This window comes from Propithecus coquereli, unplaced genomic scaffold (genome assembly GCF_000956105.1).
Source record: "Propithecus coquereli isolate 6110/MARCELLA unplaced genomic scaffold, Pcoq_1.0 Scaffold295, whole genome shotgun sequence".
NCBI lineage: Eukaryota > Metazoa > Chordata > Mammalia > Primates > Indriidae > Propithecus > Propithecus coquereli.
The window spans coordinates 4,479,765-4,500,202 of record NW_012148563.1 but is presented as its reverse complement, the minus strand read 5'-3'; the positions used below and the strand labels follow the sequence as shown (position 1 = coordinate 4,500,202).

The following is a 20,438-nucleotide window of genomic DNA, read 5'->3' as shown; positions in this document are numbered from 1 at the left end:
GACGTTTGAGAAACAGCCCGGCGTGTAGGCTGTGCGTGCGGGAGAAGCGTTAGAGTCGGGTTGTTCTTACCGCCTTTGCTTCGTGGCCTTTGACGCACGGTGATCGTCTGCAATCTACAGGACAGGTGCTTGCCTACACGCAGCAGAGAGCAGTGTGGCCGCGGCCACTTGTGGGGAGTCAGAGTCACTGTTTGTGATTGCAGGTTCCATTAAACTCTGCAGCAATGTTGTTTTTCTGGGAGTTTTGCCTCCTGTGAATTCCAGCCTCCAGTAGCTGTGGAGGCTGTTCTCAGTCTTCTGTAGCGACAGTTGAAAGACCTCACTTTCCTTCTGGGTTCTGGCTGGAAAGTGAATGTCGTGAGACGCTAGGCGAGTCTGTCTGCCCGGAGGCCTGGGGGGAGCCGAGGGAGACACGTAGCGTGTGGTTGTTTGGGGTGGGCGACGGGAGGGCAGCATGATTACGAGATCAGTTCAAGGTGTCCTGGTGTCTGTGCCACGAGCCCAGAAGCACCGTGAAGCCCGTGCGTTGTGTGTCCATTAAGACCGATGGCACAGGTGGAGGGCACAGGTGGAGTCCCCAGGTGCTCACGGTGGCCCGGCGACGCCCTAGGGTGCCTGCACCTGTGGACGCAGCTCTGGCACCCTGAGGCGTGGTGCCCGCATCCGCACACGTGCACCGTTTGTTCTGGCAGAGCTCCGCTCGTGCGGCTCTGTTCTCAGTAGGAGCGCGACCTCCCCACGGCGTAGCTGCCAGCGCGGCATCCGTGCATACGGTACCCGTGACAAGGGACGCGTCTTACCTCCCGTTTGATTTACCGTTTTGCCGCAGTGCTGTGATTTGTGTTTCTCTTGAAAGCCAAGAAAGCAGCTCTGTTTTGAAATTGTTCGCAAAGTTCTTAAACTGAACTCAAGCAGGCCCGGCTGTGCCAGCGCGGAGGCTGGCGCCCGCCCCTGCTCAACCCGGCCGTATTGACTGTGGTGTTGTTACTGGCGACAAGTGACGTCGGGACTCAGTCTGGCCTTCCAGTCGCTTGTGCCCGATCTCCCCAGAGGCTGCGGGCGGCCTCGTTTTTATCTCAGGTTGACATTTAGCGTCCACTAGAGCCAGCCTCTCCAGCCGTCTTTCGAAAGTGAAAGTCCGATGATGGTGGTGCCCAGGAGCGCGGGTGAGCGCTCAGTGCCAGCCTCTGGGAGCGCTTTTCCGATACCAGCTGGCTCAGTCCTCGCAGCGGCTCCCGGACGGGTCCTGCCGCTACACTGAGGCACAGGGCGCCTCCCGCACAGCAGCGGGCAGAGCCGGGCTCCGTGGCCGGGCCGTCGTGAAGCCCGCTGAGGCCAGCGCCGCCCAAGTGAAGGGCGTGGAAAACGCCTGCTCATCTCTGTTCCTCTGTCCTCCAGAAGTTCTTGTGGGTTGGTTGCTGGAAATGTTAAGTTTTCTTCCGTAGGAAGATCTTAGGCCAGACTCCTGGTGCCCTGGACCTCTCAGTGGGCGGTAAGCTGGGAGCCCAGCCCTGGTGGCCTTTTCCTGGCTCTTCCCACACACGCGGCTGCCAGGCGTGGTGTGAGCCCCTTATCACCGTCCTGCCTCCCTCCCTCCCGCAGCTCTCCCGCCGTCTGTGCTGTGAGGGACGCCTGCCGAGCAGCCGTCCCTCGGGGAGAGCCTTGTCCCTGGGACTCGCTCTGTCCTGCCACATCCTCACTGTGTGGCCGCAGGTGTGACTGGGAGTCCTGGCTGCAGCCCGAGGTCCCACCGTGGGGGCTCTGCCATCCAGGCTGCCTCCGCAGCAGCAGGGTGGCGGGCTGGGGACGCTGGCTATGGGGTGCCTGCCACGGTGGCACAGCCGCCATGGCGGGATAGGCTGGAGCTGCAGTGCTCAGCCTCCCTCTAGAGCTGTCTGTCGAAGGTGTCACAGCCGAGGGCGGGGTGTCCGGGATCCTCCCTCTGGCTGGCCGCTGGGGCCCGCCGGCACGTCCTTGCGCACGCGTGGGGCCTTTGTGAGCCGGCAGTCGCGTTTGCTTTGCTTGTCCGTGGTTGTTGGCGGTTTCTTCTAAGTTGAGCTGCATGTGGTTCCGCCGGCGTGAACCTTTGTTCCCATGACCGGGCTGTAGGCTTTATTGAGCGAACGGAAGAGTGAGAATTTGTACCTTATAAAATTACACGGCCGATGTTACGTTTCTTTAACGTTGTGGTGACGCGATTTGGATTTCACACAAGCCGCAGACGTGATGGGTGAGGGGCATGTGGCATCTTTATTAGGAAGAGGCTCTGAGCAGCCTGTGCTCCGATTCCTCATTTACGAGCCGCTGATGCTGGAGATGGGTGGTGACTCAGCACTGGGACAGCAGACAGATCCGGGACGCGAGGCCCAGGAGGCGGATTGAAGCCGCTGCTGGGGCCACTGCTCATCCCCTGCAGACCTGAGCCAGGGACGTTCCCCGGCCAGGCCTGCCTTGTGGCCCAGACCGCTCTGGAAGCAGGGGCTGGACCACCAGCCTCTCCGCGGGGAGGGCCGCGGTAGCCACCTGGAGCTGGTGCGGTGGGCGCAGCAGGGGGCACAGAACCCGCTGGTCGCTCAGGCCCCTCCTCCGAAGAAGGGCCCAGCAGAAACTTGGAGATGTTCCTGGGTGCACGCCGCCCACTCTCACGGCCTTGTCAGCGTCAGCGTGAGGGTCCGTGCCCACAGAGAGGGGCGGTTCCGTGGCACGCTCTCGCACACACGGGTGCACACGCAAGCCGGCGCTCCTGCCTCTTCACGGTGGCGACTGTTGGCAGCAGCGGGCGGTTCAGCCGAGACCTGGGGCCGCCTCCCCCAGCCCGTCTCGTGGGGGCCTCAGGTAGTGGCCCCGCCGGCCCACACTGCGCAGGCCGTCCTGCGTTTCCTGATCCTTTCAGTCTGTTTTTCTTTCTTTACCTTTGGTCCACTTTTATTTCCTTAGTTACAGCCTGTTGCTCTGAAGTGAGGCGCGTACATCAGAGAACCCCGGAGAGCACAGACGAGAGCGCGAGGTGCCGCACCGCCCCGTGGGCGTCAGTCCGACGTGCCCAGGCAGTCACACTGGGGCCCGGGGTGAGGTCTGTCTCGCACGCTCACCCGCTGCCCCCGGCTTATCCTCTCCGTGGCCTGAGCCTCACCCACAGGCAGCACTGCCGGTGGCGGAAGCCCCACTCCGAGCCCGCCTGTGTGCTTCGCTTCCCGCGGAAGCTTCTGGGGGCCACTCTGGTTGCCAGCTTACCCCGCTTTCTGCCCCCACCCCTCTTCCTTCCACAAAGCGAGCAAGACCGCTATAAACAGCCCACAGGAGATGGGACTGGCAATGTGTGAGCTCCAGGGACAGCGGAGGGGCCGAGGCGGAGCGGCGCCCAGCCTGCCCTGGGAGGTGCGGGGAGGCTCTCGCAGGCGGGCGGCTCGTACTGAGCCCGCGCTCCTCCGTGCTGGGCCCGCGCTCCTCCGTGCTGGCCAGGGCTGTGTGGGAGCCGGAGCCCCGGGAGGGAGGACGAGAACACGCACGGGGACCACGAGCCTACGCCCAATCCTGAGAAAGTCGATGGGTGCTGGTGGCTGCCCCCCGGGGGTGCTGGTTAACCGGACCGTGCCCACACTCTTGTCAGCGCTGGGCCGAGTACAGAGTGAAAATGGGATTTGGTTGCTAGTGTTGAGGTTGAACATTTTTCCCCGTTGATTTTTTTTTCTTTAAGAGAGACAGGGTCTTGCTCTGTCACCCAGGCTGGAGTGCAGTGGCACTGTCACGGCTCACTGCAGCCTCGAACTCCTGGGCTCAGGTGATCCACCTGCCTCCAGCTCCCGAGCAGCTGGGACTACAGGCAGGTGCCACCCCGCCTGGCTAATATTTTAATGTTTTGTAGGAACGGGTCTTGCTGTGTTGCCCAGGCCGGTCCTGTTCTCTCCGGCCCCCCTTTTCCAGTGGACTGCTTACCATGTTCTTAGTAGTTGGTAACCGTTTACCTGTAGTTTACTTGCATGTCATTAACATGACAAAGAGTGTTCCTCATTTACCTTTTGCATTTTAATTTTTATTTAAATAAAGACAAAAATTTTAATGTAGTCAACTCTGTCATTTTTTGAAATACGAGACGTAATTTATGCACAACAGAATGCGCAGCTCTCGAGTGTGCCGTTGGGGTGTTTTGACAGCTGTGGGCTCCCTGCAAACTCCAGCTGCACAGGGCAGAAAGTTCAGCACCTGGAGCATTCCCTCCTGCCTGAGTCTCCTGCCTCACCCCGAGAGGCAGCCTTCTTCTGGTTGTCATCGTTGTACATTAGTTTTTCCTGTTCTATAACTCGATATAAATACAGTCAGCCCTTTGTGTTTTGGGTTCCACGTCCACTGATTTGACCAAGGATCGGAACCCAGGGGCTGGGAGGGCCAGCCAGCCACATGGCCTTCCAGTGTCGACTCTGCTCTGCTCTCTCCCACACGCCTTGTGCCAACACCCGTGTGTTTGCCTGTTGGTGATCCATCACTGTTTCCTCGTATATCCACGTTTATCTTATGGCTGGGTAGTGTTCTCCTGTGTGATTCTCCTGTGCACATGGACTGTCCATGTGCTCGCCGTTGAGGGACACGGGTGGCGTCCAGGCTGGGCTGTGCCTAAAGTAGCCATGTGCTTCCTTGTATAGGTGTCTGCGATGTGCTCCCGCGGCACTTGGACAGGTAGCTAGGGATGGGGCTGCTCCGTCCTACGGCAAATGTGTGTTTAACTTTGCGAGAAAGTGCCAGGCAGCTTCCCAAGTGGGGGTACCGTGTCACACTGTCTTTCGTGCCATTCTCAGAAAGGCATTGCCAGCTCGCAAGATTACTCAGCTGTCAGTGCATGTTTTCTTCTAGCACTTCAAGGGCTTTTACTTTCATGTTTACCACTTAAGAGGTTAGAGGACATTTAGGGTCTCAGGCAGTGCCTATTTTTCTTCTGGGCCGAAACTGGGCCATGAAGACAAGAGTGGGGTCCGTGGTGGCACAGGGCAGACGTGCGGGGCCCGGGCTGGTTTCCTGGCATCCGTGGGGTCGCCTGTCTGGAGTCTGAGTTCTGACATCTGTCTCTCTCCCGCAGCAACAGCAGGAGATGCTGGCCATGAAGCACCAGCAGGAGCTGCTGGAGCACCAGCGGAAGCTGGAGCGGCACCGCCAGGAGCAGGAGCTGGAGAAGCAGCACCGGGAGCAGAAGCTGCAGCAGCTGAAGAACAAGGAGAAGGGCAAAGAGAGTGAGTGCGGGGCGGGCGCGGGGGCCGGGCGGTGCGGCCTGGCCACAGTGGCTCTCGCCTAGTCGCCTGTGCTGGGTTCACCAGAAGCAGGCCAGGGGTGGCACCCGCCCCCAGTAGGGACAGTCAGTGTCACTCTGTTTCTGTGTTTCAGGTCCCCCATGTTCAGCTTTAGAGGTGAACCGGAGTCCGTGGCTTTATCTTTATCCGGGGTTGCAGGATTCAGTACTGCCAAAGCCAGGGGCATGCAGCTGTTTTGGAGACTGTTTGGCAGTACTCCTCGTAGACTTAAAAGTATTAAAAACCATAAACCACACCAGATGCATAGCGCATTTTCATCTGTGGGTTCTGCCCTAAAGGTTTCAAAGTACTTTCTTCTGGGAGCATTTTGTAAGTGCTGTAAAAGCAGGTGTCAGCTTGCAAGACAACCCGTGGCTGAAGGGACAGAAGCTACACCGCGTTTGCTCTCCTGACCCTAGTTTTTGCCTCATGTGTTGGCTGTGCTTGTGCATCTGAAGGCCGGCATGGCTGTGGTCTGTTTTCTTCTAAGGGAAGCTGGAACTCGATACTAGCCAGGTGACTGTTCTACTTACTGATTCCTCATGTGAAAAATCAGAGTGACGCATCTCCCAGTGGACGGTCACAGTGCTGCCGGAGCCGGCGTGTCCCCACGGGTGCCGGCTCCAGCATGGGGAGTCTGCTCCCAGCATCACCCCCAGATTTTGACTTACCGGAACCCTGGGCCTGGTGTGTATTTGTGTTCTTTCCGTTGATAACCTGTTATTTTAAGTGACACGCCCAGGGCCTAATCACCGGAGCAGAGTGCAGGCTCCGTGGAACTCACTCGTGCCGCGGGAATACTGGAAATAAGGCAAGGCATGCATTTCCCGCGGGTGACAGGATCCCTGCGAAGGAGTGGGGGGCAGCTTACTCTTCTAATGCTCGTCAATAAGAAGAGAAGCGTCTGCACACCTCCTCCGTCGCAGGGGGGAGCCGGGCCGTGTCGCTGGAGGCCCCTGCTCTGCAGACTGATGGCGGCCCGGGCTTCGGTGCATAGGCCTCCTCGCAGAGACGCAACGAGGCTGTCGTTGGCATCTTTTCATACCGCGGAAGCCCCCGATGTGGGCGCGGGGGAAGGACGTGCCGTGCGATTTAATGACAATAGTTTATCTGTGACCTGCAGTATTTCTTAGTATTTTCATTGTATTCTAAAAGGTTTTTGAAATCTTCACCCTTTAATATTATTTTTTAATGTATTTTTTATTTTTTATAGATTTTGAGGGTACAAGTGAAAGTTTTGTTATGTGTCTATATCGTGTAGAGGTGAAGTCTGGACCTTCAGCGTACCCATCACCCAAACGGTGCACATTGTACCCAGTAGGTGACTTGTCACCCCTCACGTCCCTCCCCACCCACCTCCTGGAGTGGCCAGTGTCTCCACTGTACTCTGTGTGTCCGTTTGTACCCGCTGTTTAGCTCCCACTTACAAGCGAGAACATGTGGCATTTGATTTTCTGTTCCTGAGATACTTCGCTTAGGACGATGGCCTTCAGTTCCTCCAGGGTGCTGCAGGGAACGTTATTTCATTCTTTTTATGGCTGAGTGGTACTCCATGGTATGTGTGTACACATGTTCTTTATCCACTCATTCACCGGGGGAAGCTTAGGCTGATTCCGTGTCTTTGCGAGTGGCGCCGTGATGAACATACACGCGCAGGCGTCTTCCATGTGAGGATTTCTCTTGCTTTGGGGAGATGCCCAGCAGGGGGTTGCTGGATCGGATGGTACGTCTGTGTTTAGTTCTTTGAGAAACTCCATACTGCTTTCCAGAGAGATCGTATTAATTTACATTACATTCCCACCAATTAATATTGAGTAGATAAAAGGAAATATTTATAAAACACATATAATGCTTACAGGACCACAAAATAGAGACTCTGGCAATATCTCCGTGACGGTTTAATTGATTATTTGTGCTGTCTCTTTTTCTGTTATTGTTTTGCTTTGCTCTTGGTTTTCTGGGTCCGTCTCTCCAGAGGCGTGTCAATTTTATCGGTCTTTTCAAAGAACTAGCTTTTGGATTTATGAAAGTTGTCTGTTGAATATCTGTTTCATTAATTTCTACTATTTTTATTGTTTTATCTTCTATTTTCTTTGGGTTTAATTTGTGGTTCCCTTTCTGGCTTTATTAGAGAGATACCTAGATCGTTGATTCCAACTTCTCTTCCAACACATGCATTTACAGCTACAAATTTCCTTCCAAATGCAACCTTAACTGCATCCCACAGTTTTGATGTGTAGTCTGACAATGTTGGTATGTTCTGCTTATGTTTAATGTAATTATCAACATGTATGTGCTTTATTCCATCATTCTACAATGTGAATTCTAATTACCCCAACTATTCTGATTGCCTTTTCTTGCTTTTCTTTATTTAGATTTTTTTATACTGATTTTTTTTCTTTTCTGCCAGCGTGGTAGTTAATCACTGTTTACCATTCCTCTACCGAGCAGCCTTGGACTGCAACAGCCGTCTTCAAGCCATCAGAGTCTAATCCGAATCAGTGCCTTTGCCTATTCCCAGACAGTGCAAGGGTCTTGAAATACTTTAACTCCCAACTTATATACTATTTTGACCTGTATTTATACTTACATTTAAAACTCAGAAGACATTGTTATTATTATTTTATACAGCCAGAATTTACTCAAACATCTACCCTTGCCAGTTTTTATTCATTTCTGTATGTTTGAACCTTCATCTATGGTGTTCTTTCAATATTCGCTTTAATGCAGGTCTAATGGTGATGAATCCTTTCCATTTTTGTCTAAGATGTGATTTTACATTAATCTTTGAAGGTTATTTTTACTGAGTGGAGAATTCGAGGTTTGCGTGTATTTTCTTTCAGCACCTTGAAGATACCGTTCCATTATCTTCTGACTTCCATTGTTAATCTCCAAAAATTAGCTGTCAGCTCTGTTGTTCCTTTGTTGGAGATAATCTTTTCTCTGGCTACTTTTACAATTTTCTCTTTGTCTTTGGTGTTTTAAAGTTTAATTCTGAAGTGTTTGTGGCCTCTTTTGTTTTCATTTATTCTGCTTGTAATTCATAGTTCTTAAATCTTTTCTTAATACTTTTGTGAATTCTTAGAGCTCATTATTCTTAACTTTCATTTCCGCAAATTGCACCCTCTCCATTTAATCTCTCTGGGACTTCAGTACCACGTGTGTTAGATTACTTCTCCGTGTCTTCTGCATTTCTTAGGTTCTTTTTCTGTGTGTGTATGTTCTTTTGTTTCTCTTTTCTTAGGTCTGGGCTGTTTTCTTCTGATCTGTCATCCACTTTAGTAATTTGCACTTAACCCGCAAAATGATCAGCTTTTAAACTCATATATTGGATCTTAAAATTTATTTGATTTTCAGTTCTAAAATTTTCATCTGGCTCTTTTTTCTTAGTTTCCCACAGAATTTCTCAATCTTATTTTTTCTCTGCAATAGCAGAATTACTTTAGAGTCTGTGAAAAGACCATTATCTGAGGCTTTGGCTAGATTTTTCCTATCGTTTCTCTCGGTTTCTTTTCGTCAAGTTGTGTCCCCGTACACCTGGATGTTTCGGGTTGCGCATCTGGCTGTATGTACAACAAGCTATAGGGATGCCGTGGAATCTGGAATGGTGATATGTTCCCTTATACGCATCTTGTTTTGCTTCTTGTAGTTGACCAGAGGCACGAAAACTCCTTAATCGTTTTAATCTAGTCACGCTTTGAGCTCATTTGGAGTTGGGTGTCGGGCCTTCTGAGGGGCAGTTTGTTCTTGGCCATCCTTACTCATAAGGTGTAGTCCTTTGGGGTCCCACAAAAGGCCTGTGTGGTTTATTGGGGTCCTTTGCTTTTGTGGCCCTGGCCTGTCAACTGCCTCTTCTCAAATCCACGGTGTCTCTGGAGCAAAGGCTACACGGGCGGCTCAGTGCTCTGTGGCTCCGCTCCCTGGCGGTGGCCCTGTCCCCACGCTGCCATAGCTGCCCTCTGTGTCTTGAAACAGAAGGTTCTGATATTTTGTCCAGATCTTCTGACCATTCCCAGTAGGTTTAATTTAATTACCTGGTTAGAATTACCTGAAGCAAAAATTCTTAAAGTTATGTTATTGAGAATAAAATGTGCTTGGAGTACTTCAGTTTTCCTAACTTCCTGTTCTTTTTCTCTCTTTATACTGTTTACATTCTTCATTATGTCTGCAATGAAAGAATATATTTTGGTTTGGGGATTTGCCTTTATGTAATTTTTAAATTGCAAAGTTGACTCTTTTTTTTTTTTTTCTTTGACAGATTCTCACTTTGTCACCTGGGCTACAGTACCATGGTGTCAGCCTAGCTCACAGCAACCTCAAACTCCTGGGCTCAGGCGATTCTCCTGCCTCAGCCTACGAAGTAGCTGAGACTTACAGGTGCATGCCACCACACCTGGCTAATTTTTCTGTTTTTAGTTGCCCAGCTACTTTTTTATACTTTGTGTAGAGACAGGGTCTCCCTTTTTTTCAGGCTGGTCTCGAACTGCTGACCTCAGGCGATCCTCACACCTCTATCTCCCAGAGTGCTGGGATTACAGGCATGAGCCACCGTGCCCGGCTGCAAAACTGACATTTTGTTTTTAATTAATCCTCATTAGATTTGAAGTATTAATATTTTCAAATAGGATTTTTTTTGTTTTTGAAATCCTTGTGTTCTAAAAGAAAAATAACTATCAAATAAATTCAATTTGTAAGTTTATTTTGAATGCAATGAATATTATACCAAACTATTAACAATTCTAAATTATAATTGGAATATAATCTAATCTATATTATTATACCTATATGTGTGCATTTTATAAATATTTGCTCTTTCAAAGATATATCATTTTCCCTAAGAGTATATAGCTAAAGCACTCTCTCAATTTTTAGTTTATTTCTCTGTTTAACTATTCATGAGTTCTTAGCAATTGTCTTTACACATAAAACTAACACTTACAATTATCAATTATTGCAGTTTTCAATTTGTGGAAGTATTGCACTTACCCGTTTTGCTCTTGAAGCAATAAATGCACTTCGAATGTTTTTCACTTTGATAGAGTTTAAAGGAAGAACGCATGTGAGAGGTTTTACTCCACGCTCTATCTAAATTTTGTGCCAATATGTAAAAATAAATACGGAGTCTGAATGATGTGCCCAGTTCCTGTGGCTGATTAGAGGAGACGATGCCTTGACTCGCTCCGTGGTCGCCCACGCAGGGGAGATTCCAGATGTGGCGGCCGCAGGCCCTGCGGAGAAGTCGAGTTGCAGACGTGGTTGGATACTGGGGCCCTGGGCCTTTGCGTACAGACTGGGCCCCCTCGGCACTGGACTGATGTGGTGTTTGTGGCTCGCAAATCTCCCTGCAGCGTTCTGATGACCTGACCTGGGTCTGGGTGTCTGTATTCTCATCTCTCAAACTGCGGGGGTCATCCCAGGGTGCTGTCCAGGTTGGGGGCGGGGAGTCTAAGCGGGTCCTCTGGCCCCCTGTGCTAGGAACCTGATTATCCCAGAAGCCCCTCACCTGCCAGGTGTGGCCTACTCGGGCGGCTGCTTTCCACCTGAGAAAACCGGCTCCCTAGACAAGAGCACACGGCGCGCACAGGAGCCCCCGAGAGGGCTCTGGCCACGTCCCTGTTGCACCGCCGGTGCTGTGGTGCCTGGCACTTGCAGGGGACCGGAGTTGCAGGCCGGGTGCCAACGCGGGGCCCACGCAGGGGCTCCGACCCGGGTCCTTCCCCTTCTGTGGTTCATTTTACCTCTGCGTGTGTCCTGCCTACTTACTTCTCTCTGGAGTAGGGAAAATAGTTGTTTATCAGGGAATCAAAGTTTAAATTTTAGGTATCAGCTCGTGGACTCGTACCACGGCCAGCCGACAAATAGCAGTTCTTCAGATTGCTAAAAAGCAGCTTAGTCTAAATCACTTCCTCATAGTTTGCCAGACCCTTCCAATGAAAATATCACCTCAGGGCTCACAGAATATGCAAAGATTTGACTTCAGAAAACGTTTTGGGTCCATTTACGAGTCAAAAACAATCTCTGCACTACATGCTAAGCGCCGTCCACCCTTAACTGGAGCACCGGAATGTTCTGTGCTCCTCTCCAGCCCTGGTGGTTTTCGCTCTGTGGATTTGGGTGGTCAGGTTTTATTATTAATAATAAACTGTGCACAGTCAGGTACTTGGCAAGCTGGTGGGGCCTCGCGGCCCTCGGAGTGTGGTCTTGCGGTGAGCACGCAGGGCCGGCCGGCCGCCGTGGGGGACGCCGCTCGGGGGCTCTTATGTAAGCGGGCCAGGGGCCGGCATCTCCCCCGTGAAGGGATTCTTGTTATGCCGCTTAAAGAGCGTTTGTGGGGGCAAATGCAAATGACACGAGGCATCTCCAGTTTTTGAGCCTGTTCAGCTTCTTGGATTTTTAAAATGACTTTCTTATTGAATGTTTAATATAAAGTTTTGTTGCACTTAAAAACTTCTACAGCCCTTTTAAATTTAAACAATTCTTCAAAAAAGTTTTGTTATGCTTAAAAACTTTTGCAGCACTTTTAAATTTAAATAATTCTTCACTTTTATTTATTGACACCAAATAACGCCGTTAGTTTGAAAGAATAGCAAATGCTTAGAATTTGTGGCAGTTTCCGTCACGTTTAGCATGAACACACTGTCTTCAATCAGCCTAGTGTTTACTTAGGTTAACTACGTTTGGGAATCTAAGATACGCTGTCTTTTAACACAAACTCAAAGGAAAAGATCCAAGAGGCGGCCAGTGTTTGCCTTCTGAGCAGTGTGGCCCGACTACAAGTGGGTGTTTTCACTGCTATTTACAAGCACGGCCTTTCGGGAACACAGTGCAGTCACTTGAGGAAAGCCCTTCACTTTGTTTAAAAATGACGCAGGAGGCTGGCGTTGATGGGCCGAACACCTGATCCTGAGAGCAATTGTTTGTCTCCCTGTGCGGTCGAGCCTTCCTCGGAGGCCAGTGGGGCGGGGGCGGATGTAAATCAGTTGTCCCAGGCAGAAGCCACGCAGAAATCTGTGGCAGATTTTTCATCCAGAGTCACCTTGTCCAGGGGCCCACGGCGCTGCTCAGCCTGCTGGGGCCGGGGCCGTGGCCGTGCCCGCGTGGGGGAGCAGCCCTGGCTGCCGTGCTCCGCCTGCGCCCGCACCACTTGTCTCGGTCCCTCTTCCTGCTCAGCTTTTCTGCAGGGCTGTTCTGCCACCCAGTGTGAAAATCTTTCTCTTTTCTTCCTCCCTCCCTCCCCATCACCCAGTGGGGTCTCCATACACATCTTTCAGGAGGACGGATGACAATGTGAGTTAAGTGACAAAGCAAAGTAAAATGCAGAGAAGTGTGCTATCTATTTACTGAGTGTGTTTTTTGATTCTAGAGCCTTCATTTAAGTGGGGAAATCTGTGGACAGATGCTTATATTACCAGAAGTGGGGGACGGGGGTGGGTAAATACGTACCCAGAAGTAGAGGAGCAGGCTAGGGTCAGACTCAGCCTCTTAAATTTCGAGTTCTAGTAAAGTCCAAAGAATGAAAGAAGATTCCTCCATGCTTAACAAAGGCAGCTGCGGCCCCACGATCCTGTTCACTGTGTTCACTGCCGAGGCCCAGGAGCTCCGGCCACACCCACCTCCCCTGCGTGGAGGGAGCCAGCGTAGGTGCCGGGCTGGTGGTGGCCGTGGGGAGCCAGGCAGGGCCACTGCGGTGTCGCCAGGGTGGGGAGAGGGTGGAGTTTTCGGGGACTCCACAAGCACGGGGTGCGCTGTTCGCTCTGCTCCTGGAGGGCCTGCGCTCTCCCGGAAAGGGAAAGTGGGTCCATGTTCATGCCTGTCGTGTTTCTGGAACCTACCTTTTTGAGGAGGCGGGGCTTAACTAGCACCCAGGTTTGGTTTACTGGAAAATCGTGAGGGGCGTCCCCAGCCTGTGCCCTGAGAGCTCTTCTGCCCGTCCTGCCTTGTGTCCTCCACACAGGGAGCAGCACTTGGGCAGGGCCCTGGGGTCATGCCCTCTGGCACTTGGGTCTCCATCATTGTCATGACTGCACTGTGACTGCTTCCCCACCCCACCAGCAGCACTGGGGGATGGCGGTTAAAAGGAAAAAGCCGTCATCAGTGTAAAAATCGGAGCTACTCCTTTCGCTTCTTTCATCGGTGGAGCGAAGCGTATTTCGTGCACTTCCTGGCAGATTTGCTCGGTGCGTGTTGAGTCACTCCGCTGTGTCCTTTTTGCTCACCTGTCTCCCCGACACCTGGCGTTTCCCGGGTTACTGTGGTAATGGCGACAACTTTGTGTATTTATAAGCCAGCCCTTCGGTCGGCGAACGTCTGGGGTCTCTTTCCAAAGCTGGCAGCTCGCTGCCACGGGTCTTTCGGGAGCGCCGGCGGCCGTGTGTCTGGGAAGGTTAGGAGCGGACCGGGCATCGCCGTCAGCACGTGGTCTCCTGGCAGCTGCACTACAGACGGACAGACAGCCAGGCTGGAAGTGCTGACAGCGAATTTCAGGTCCAACCAAGGCTGGGCAGCTGGAAGCGATGTTGCAGATTCGGTCACCACTTCTGTCGCCTGATCCGGGGATCCCTCCCGTGTCCCCCACCCCACCCCCGGCAGCGCCCGCCGTGGTCACAGCCTACGTGACGCAGAGTGTCCTCAACAGCAAGATCTCAGGGGCCGCACGAGAGCTTCTCTTCTTGAGCAGCGAGGTGGTTTCCCGAGACCCCGAGGAGCCCCGAGAGCGAGCCTGGTGCGTCATGACGGACCCTGCGGAGCCCGCGCTGGCGTCGGTGCAGTTACCTCTCCCTGTGTGTCCTGGTGGTGCGTTCCGCGCTCCCGCAGCCTTGGTGGACCCTTTCCCGGAGTTCGTTGCTGCTGACCCTCGTCCACGCACCGTAGCCGCGGCAGGACGGTGTGTGCGGTGCGCGGAAGTGCGTGTGACTGAGCAAAGTGCCACCTGTGAGCGCTAACAGATGCATTTGGTGTGTGATAAGGTGGTAGTGAAAATATAAATTTCTCTGGTGATGTTAACGATTTATTAGCAATTTCCAAGTATCCACAGAACCTCGTACACTAAAATCCATCTCAGGCACATCAGAGTGAGTCACGAAAAAAATATTAGCAAATAACTAAATGAATGAAAACTCGACTCCTGAACAACAGGGATGAAATAAAAATGATTAAAAACCAATGAAGGGTTTTTCAGTGAATTGCAATGCTTCAAGGAAATGGGGGAAATCACAGAGGAAAAACTGGAATAACTTCATAAAAACAAGCATTTGAATGTTACAACATCCAGGCTTTAAAAGGAAACGAGAGACGGGGTGATCGCGCACACACGTAAACCGCCAAGAGCCGCGCTCTGGGGCTCCGGTGACACCTGGCAAGTGAAGCAGCCTCAGCTGAGAGTCACCTGACCAGTCCGTGTCCTTCATCGACGACTGGGGAACGAGGACTGCTATTTATAGCTTTACGTGTCCGGACCGTGCCAGAGCTAGCGTGCTCTGGGAGGCTCTCCGTAAGTTCATCATTGTAAGAGAAGCCACGCAGCTCCGACGGGTAAAACTGCAAAACACACAGACCCACGGCAGTGCCACCACCGCCACACACGTCACAGAAAGACCCCCCAGGACAGATAAGCCAAGGACGTCACGTACATCACAAGAGAGAACAGCAAGGTCGTGCCCAGGGGTTCTCAGGACACCGGTATGCCGCCCACAGCCGCGTCTAGGCCAGCGGGTCCTGCGTGGGAGCGGCAGGCCCGAGCCGCTGGTGCAGGCGCACGGGATGGTGCCCGGTGGTCAGTGTGGAGAGACGTTTTGGAAGCCCTTTAGCAAGATGTTTCAAGGATTATATGATATTAAGTTTCTTGGATGCGGTCGTTTTTCTAATCTTTCGTAAGCAAGTTATTCTAAATATGGTAGATGTTGTCTATTCATAAATGCTCATCGCTACGTGGTTTCCAACAGCAAGAAATGCCTCCCGGTCAGGACGTGGTTCTGTGAACCGTGCTCCACTCGCCTCGTGAAGTGTGTTTTGGACCATCCAAAATTCTGTTTGGATACTGCGCAACACCAGGGAAAACACTTGAGGTTTTCCCGAGTTGGTGTATGTAAAAGCGCCGCGCGGTGCAGTCGTGGCTCTGAGGCCGCAGCGTAAACGCTGACGGGACTTGTGTTCAGGTGCTGTTACTGGGCAGGGGTTTTGGGTCTTTGTTTCTATTTCTCAAACGGGGCTTTGAGAAACAGTCGCCACCAGCACACGGAAACCACAAAGCACAGGCTCTCGACTTTGGTCCGACTTGGCGAAACCCCCTTTGCCTGAGGAAGCCATTGCCAGGCCGGCGGGGACAGAAGCGCCCCCCGATGCTGCTGGAGCAGACCTGGCCGTGGGTTGCCAGGTGTTACACATGGGCCTGCTGCGAGGGGCTCTGTCCCTGTCACCGCGGGCCGTGCGCGAGCTGCTCTGTTGCACAAGCCTCTCCTAGATGCTTTGCAGGGGCAGGAGTGAAACCGCCGCCCTGCCAGCAACAGGTGCAGAGTGTTCTTTATGTGAGAGTATTAGAACTGCCTTCGGAAGTGGGTTTTGTGTCAGCTAACTATAATCTTTCTGATGATCAAATCTGCATTCCGAATAGAATGCGATTCTGTAGAAATCTAGATGGGAAGAAGACCCCTGTTAAAACCCTCCCTGCCTTCCCTGATGTTGAGGGACGTTTGCAGAATCACAGCCTCCATCCATCTCTGTCCCTTTCTCCCCTCTGGAGCTCTGTCGCCCGGCACTGCTGCCCTGGGCCACACGTCACCCACCACTGTGCTTTTTCCCTCACAGGTGCCGTGGCCAGCACAGAAGTGAAGATGAAGTTACAAGAGTTTGTCCTCAATAAGAAGAAGGCTCTGGCCCACCGGAACCTGAACCCCTGCATCTCCAGCGACCCTCGGTACTGGTACGGGTAAGTGGGGGTGCGGCGACATCCGGACCCGGTGACGTGGCGACCACATGACGTGGCGGTGGATTTGAGCGGACCCAGCTCTTTGCCGTCTAAGGCGGGTGGCAGGGTGAGGTCTGGGGATCCCGGACAGGGTGGCTGCCCACACGGGATGGGCCCATCTTTGGAGGAAATGAGGGATGCTCCGAGGGCTGGTGGTGCCTGTCATGATTCTTGGCTTTTTGTGCCATTTTCCGGCCACAACAGGAGCCGCTTAAACTGGAACTCTGGTCTAAATCATCTGTGCGAATCTGCAGCATTTCTGCCTAATGTCTCATCGGTTCTTAGGCAAGTTATTGAGCACTTTGGTATTTTTATTATTTTATACCAAGGCCTCTGCCAGAGCCTACGTAATTAACAGAGACCACAAAAGAGCCCGTTTGGTCTAAGAAGTGAAGGAAGCCACGTGCCGACTGAGGGACCATCTTCCCGGGCCTGGTTAACGGGCCGGGCCGGAGCGGAGTGGCTGAGTTACGTGGCTTTAACGATTGTCAGAGGTGACAGGTGTTTGCTTTGGCATACAGTTTTCTGCTGCTCTCAGGGTCATCTCGTTTCTAAGAAAAACCCGTGGGGTAGTTTTCATAAATCAAAATGCAGCCAGAAATTTCATCAGGAAAAAATTTAGCTATTTTTGAGCCTAAAAATGGGCAACTATCGTAGTAAAACACGACCAAAGCCATGGAAGTGGTGCCGTTTATTTCAGTGGATGCCAGTAGTTAGCGCAGCAGGACGCAGACACTCGCAGGCTGTCCGCCCTGCGCCTCGGCTCTTGGTGGCTACTGCATGTCACAGGTGCGCTGAAGCTGGGCTCTCGCCGGAACGCGCTGCTGGCATTTGCGACAAAACCGCACAGAGCAGAGTGAGGCAGCAGCGGCCCCTGGAAAGCAGCGTGAGCGCAGTGAGGCAGTGCGACCCGAGAGCGGAGGGGTCGCGGAAGTGCTGGCGGCCAGCCACGCTTTAGGTCCTGCTGGTGGGCAGGTCCGTGGTCTCCCCGCTGGAGACTGTCCGCCACTGGACTTGTGGGAAAGCTCTGTTGTCCCACTGGTCGGGGTGGGGTGAGGGCTGCCAGGCAGAGAGGCAGAGGACAGAGTGTGGGTGCAGTTCGGGTGGTGTCCCCGGGCTCAAGCAGGAAGGGCGGAAGGAGAAGCGGGGGAGGGGAGGCTCCAGGCCTGGGAGAGGATGGAGGAACCTGAGGGTGTGGGCCATGGTTTGGGGGCTCTTGGGGCAGCAAAAGGAGGCTTCAGAGAAGGAGTGGTTCTCGGGGAGGCAGGCCAGGGGCGGCGGGGCAGAGGGTGTGGGGTGGCAGGAAGCAGGGATTGCAGCCTGGGGCAGCTGGGCCAGCCCCTTGGAAGAGGTGGGAGGGTGGGGCAGGGAGAAGAGGCTGGCAGGAACGGAGGCTGCAGTGAGGGCAGAGGGCTGGGGGAGAGGTGTCCCCCCCCCAGTCAAGAGGCCACAGGAGAGGGGTGGGCTCAGGCAGCAACAGGGCATTAAGGAACTTGCAGAAAGGTGGGAAATGGGGGTGGGGCTTCCAGGGAGTAGGTGAACAGGGAAGTACCTGTGCGAAGAGGGAAGGATTCGCCGTTCCTGGAGATCCCTGGTGAGCAGGACGCCCACGGTAGGGGTCTGCCCTGGAGCAGGGCCGCTTGCCCTGGCCTGATGGCCAGCGGCTGCCCTCTTCTTGGAGAGGTTTTGGGGCGTGAAAACTGCGGGGGTGAAGAACTTGATCTCAGGGAAGTCGACCAGGGGGCGGGTTTGTTTTCACTGAGTGTGGCAGCTTTCTTATTTCGACATCTGAGGACCCTAAACCAAACATCGTGGAGCGAACGCTCAAGTTCACTTGCTGCATGATGGCAAAAGCATCAACAGAAAACCGAGTCTTCACGGGGAAGGGTCTCTGTCTGGATCCCAGCTTCTCACCACACCGGATGGTTTGCTTGGACGTCATAGACATAAGTATAAAAGCTTAAACCCATCAAACTTCTAGAAGTAAACATAGGAGAAAGTTTTCACAACCTTGGGAGAGAGAGATAGGCAAAGATTTCTTAAGTCACCAAAATCATCAACTGGAAACCCAAAACTGGAAATACGAGATTTCACCAAACTGAAACATTTCTGCTCTTTGAATGGCTCCACCAAGAAAACGAAAGGGCGGGTCACAGACTGGAGGGATGTGGGGAATCGCAGTCACCCCTTGGCATCCCCGGGGACTGGTCCCAGGACCCCTGTGTGTACCTAAACTTGCGCACACTCAAGTTTGCTCAAAAACAACCTGCGTGTAAGTGCACCCTCGCAGTTCACGGGTCAGCTGGACTCACGACGCATACATCTGATAAACTACTCGTGTCCAAAATACATAGCCCGTGCAGCTCGGTGATAAAAAGACAAGCCCACTGGAAAAACATACGTGCAAAAGGCTCGAGCAAGCACCTCACAAAATCAGGTCTGCAGATGGCCTGTGAGCACATGGAAGGAGGGTGAACATCACCAGTCATCGGGGGCGGGCGAATGGAAACCTCTGCGAGCAACCACGCCGCATCTGCTGGGCGGCCGGAGTCAGGCAGGCCAGGCGTGGGGCAGGGCGTGAAGGGCGGACCCGACCGCCACATGTTGCCTGTGGGAATTTAAATAGCACAGCCACTCCGGGAAACACTTGGTGGTTTTTTATAAAGGTAACCGTCCACCTGCCTCAGGACCCGCAGTGCTGCTCCTAGGTATTTACCGAGACAGACGGACTGGCACTCTTACGGTTGTGGACGCCAAAGGGTGGAAACAGCCCAGGGGCCCATCAGCAGGCGAACGGCCGTGCAGACCGGGTACCCCCAGGCACTAGGACAGGACTGTGCAAGAAGGCGGAGCGGACTGCTGATACCTGCAGCAACTTGGCTTCATCTCAGGCTCCTCGTACCTAGACGAAGCGGCCAGACACGAAGCGCGTCCGAGTGACTGCGCTGGTGTGCGGGTCGGAGAGAGCCCAACTCATCCACAGGGAGAGACTGCGGGTCGGGGCTGGAGACTGGAGGTGGCAGCAGAGGGCAGAGGGGAGTGTGCAGATGGGAAGGGCTGCGTCCTCACTGGGGCGGTGACCCCTCGGGTGTTCACCTGCGTAAAGACTCCAGCTGTAAAATCGCTCCGCAAGAATACGCTGTACAGAGTGGCTGCCCAGAGCCACGTGTGGCTCCTGAGCACTTGAAATAGGGCTGGTCGGGACCGAGGTCTGCTGCGTTTATAGAACACAGGATTTCGGACACTCGGCACGAAAAAGAGAATGTAAGATATTGCATTAATAAGTTTATAGTGATTATATGTTGAAGTGGTTATATTTTGGCAATACTGGGTTAAACAGAATACTAAAATAAATTTCACTCCGTTCTCTTTATTTTAATGTGGCTGCTACAAAATTTTAAGTGACACAGGGAGTTCCCATTACATTTTCTGTCGAGTGCGCTGACATATCCAACTGACAGTTTTATTTATCTGAAATCACCAGTATAAATCTGATGTCATGGGAGAGGCCTGTTGTTTAGAATTTAAGTGGTTGAGCTTGTGTTAAGCTCTATTCTACAGTTAAGGTAATGTTTAGAAAGAAAACAGAGTGGTATTTGTTTTTCTGTCCTCATGAGTAAGACCCAGGCTGCCTTAGGCGCAGTGTCTGGGCCACTGCGTGGCCGGCTGGGATCGTGTGTGGCCCCGTCCCGCCCTGGCCTCCGTGGGCCGGTCTCGGGCTGGCAGTGCGAGGTTGGAGAACGGGAAGATGATTCCTGGCCCAGGTGAGTCAGATGGAAGGAGCAGCTCTGCACGGCCTGCCCTTAGGGGTGTAAGGGTGTGGGCGTGAGGGGGTCTGGGTGAGTGTGGATGAGTGTGTGCATGGGTGGGTTTGGGTGTGAGTTGAGTGTAGGGAGTGTGAGGTGAGAGTGAGTAGGTGTGAGGTGAGTGTGGAGTGTGAGGTGAGTGTGGAGTATGAGGTGTGAGTAGGTGTGAGATGAGTGTCAGGTGAGTATGGAGTGTCAGGTGTGAGGTGTGAGGTGAATATGGAGTGTGAGTTGGTGTGAGGTGAGTGTGAGTAGGTGTGAGGTGAGTGGAGTATGAGGTGAGTGTCAGTTGGTATGGGGTGAGTGTGAGTAGGTGTGAGGTGAGTGGAGTGTGAGGTGAGTGTGAGTAGGTGTGTGAGTGGAGTGTGAGTTGGTGTGAGGTGTGAGTTG

At 52.8% G+C, this 20,438-nt stretch overlaps 1 protein-coding gene across 2 annotated transcripts in view; it reads left to right on the top strand.

Moving 5' to 3' along the window:
- Window positions 1-20,438, top strand: part of HDAC4 (histone deacetylase 4) — a 113,173-nt gene that overhangs the window by 7,728 nt on the left and 85,007 nt on the right. For both annotated transcript variants that reach the window (XM_012648867.1, XM_012648868.1), the window contains exons 2-3: window positions 5,072-5,222; window positions 16,083-16,203. In XM_012648867.1, coding sequence (XP_012504321.1) covers window positions 5,072-5,222; window positions 16,083-16,203 — 272 coding nt within the window. The remainder of the gene's footprint in view (window positions 1-5,071; window positions 5,223-16,082; window positions 16,204-20,438) is intronic.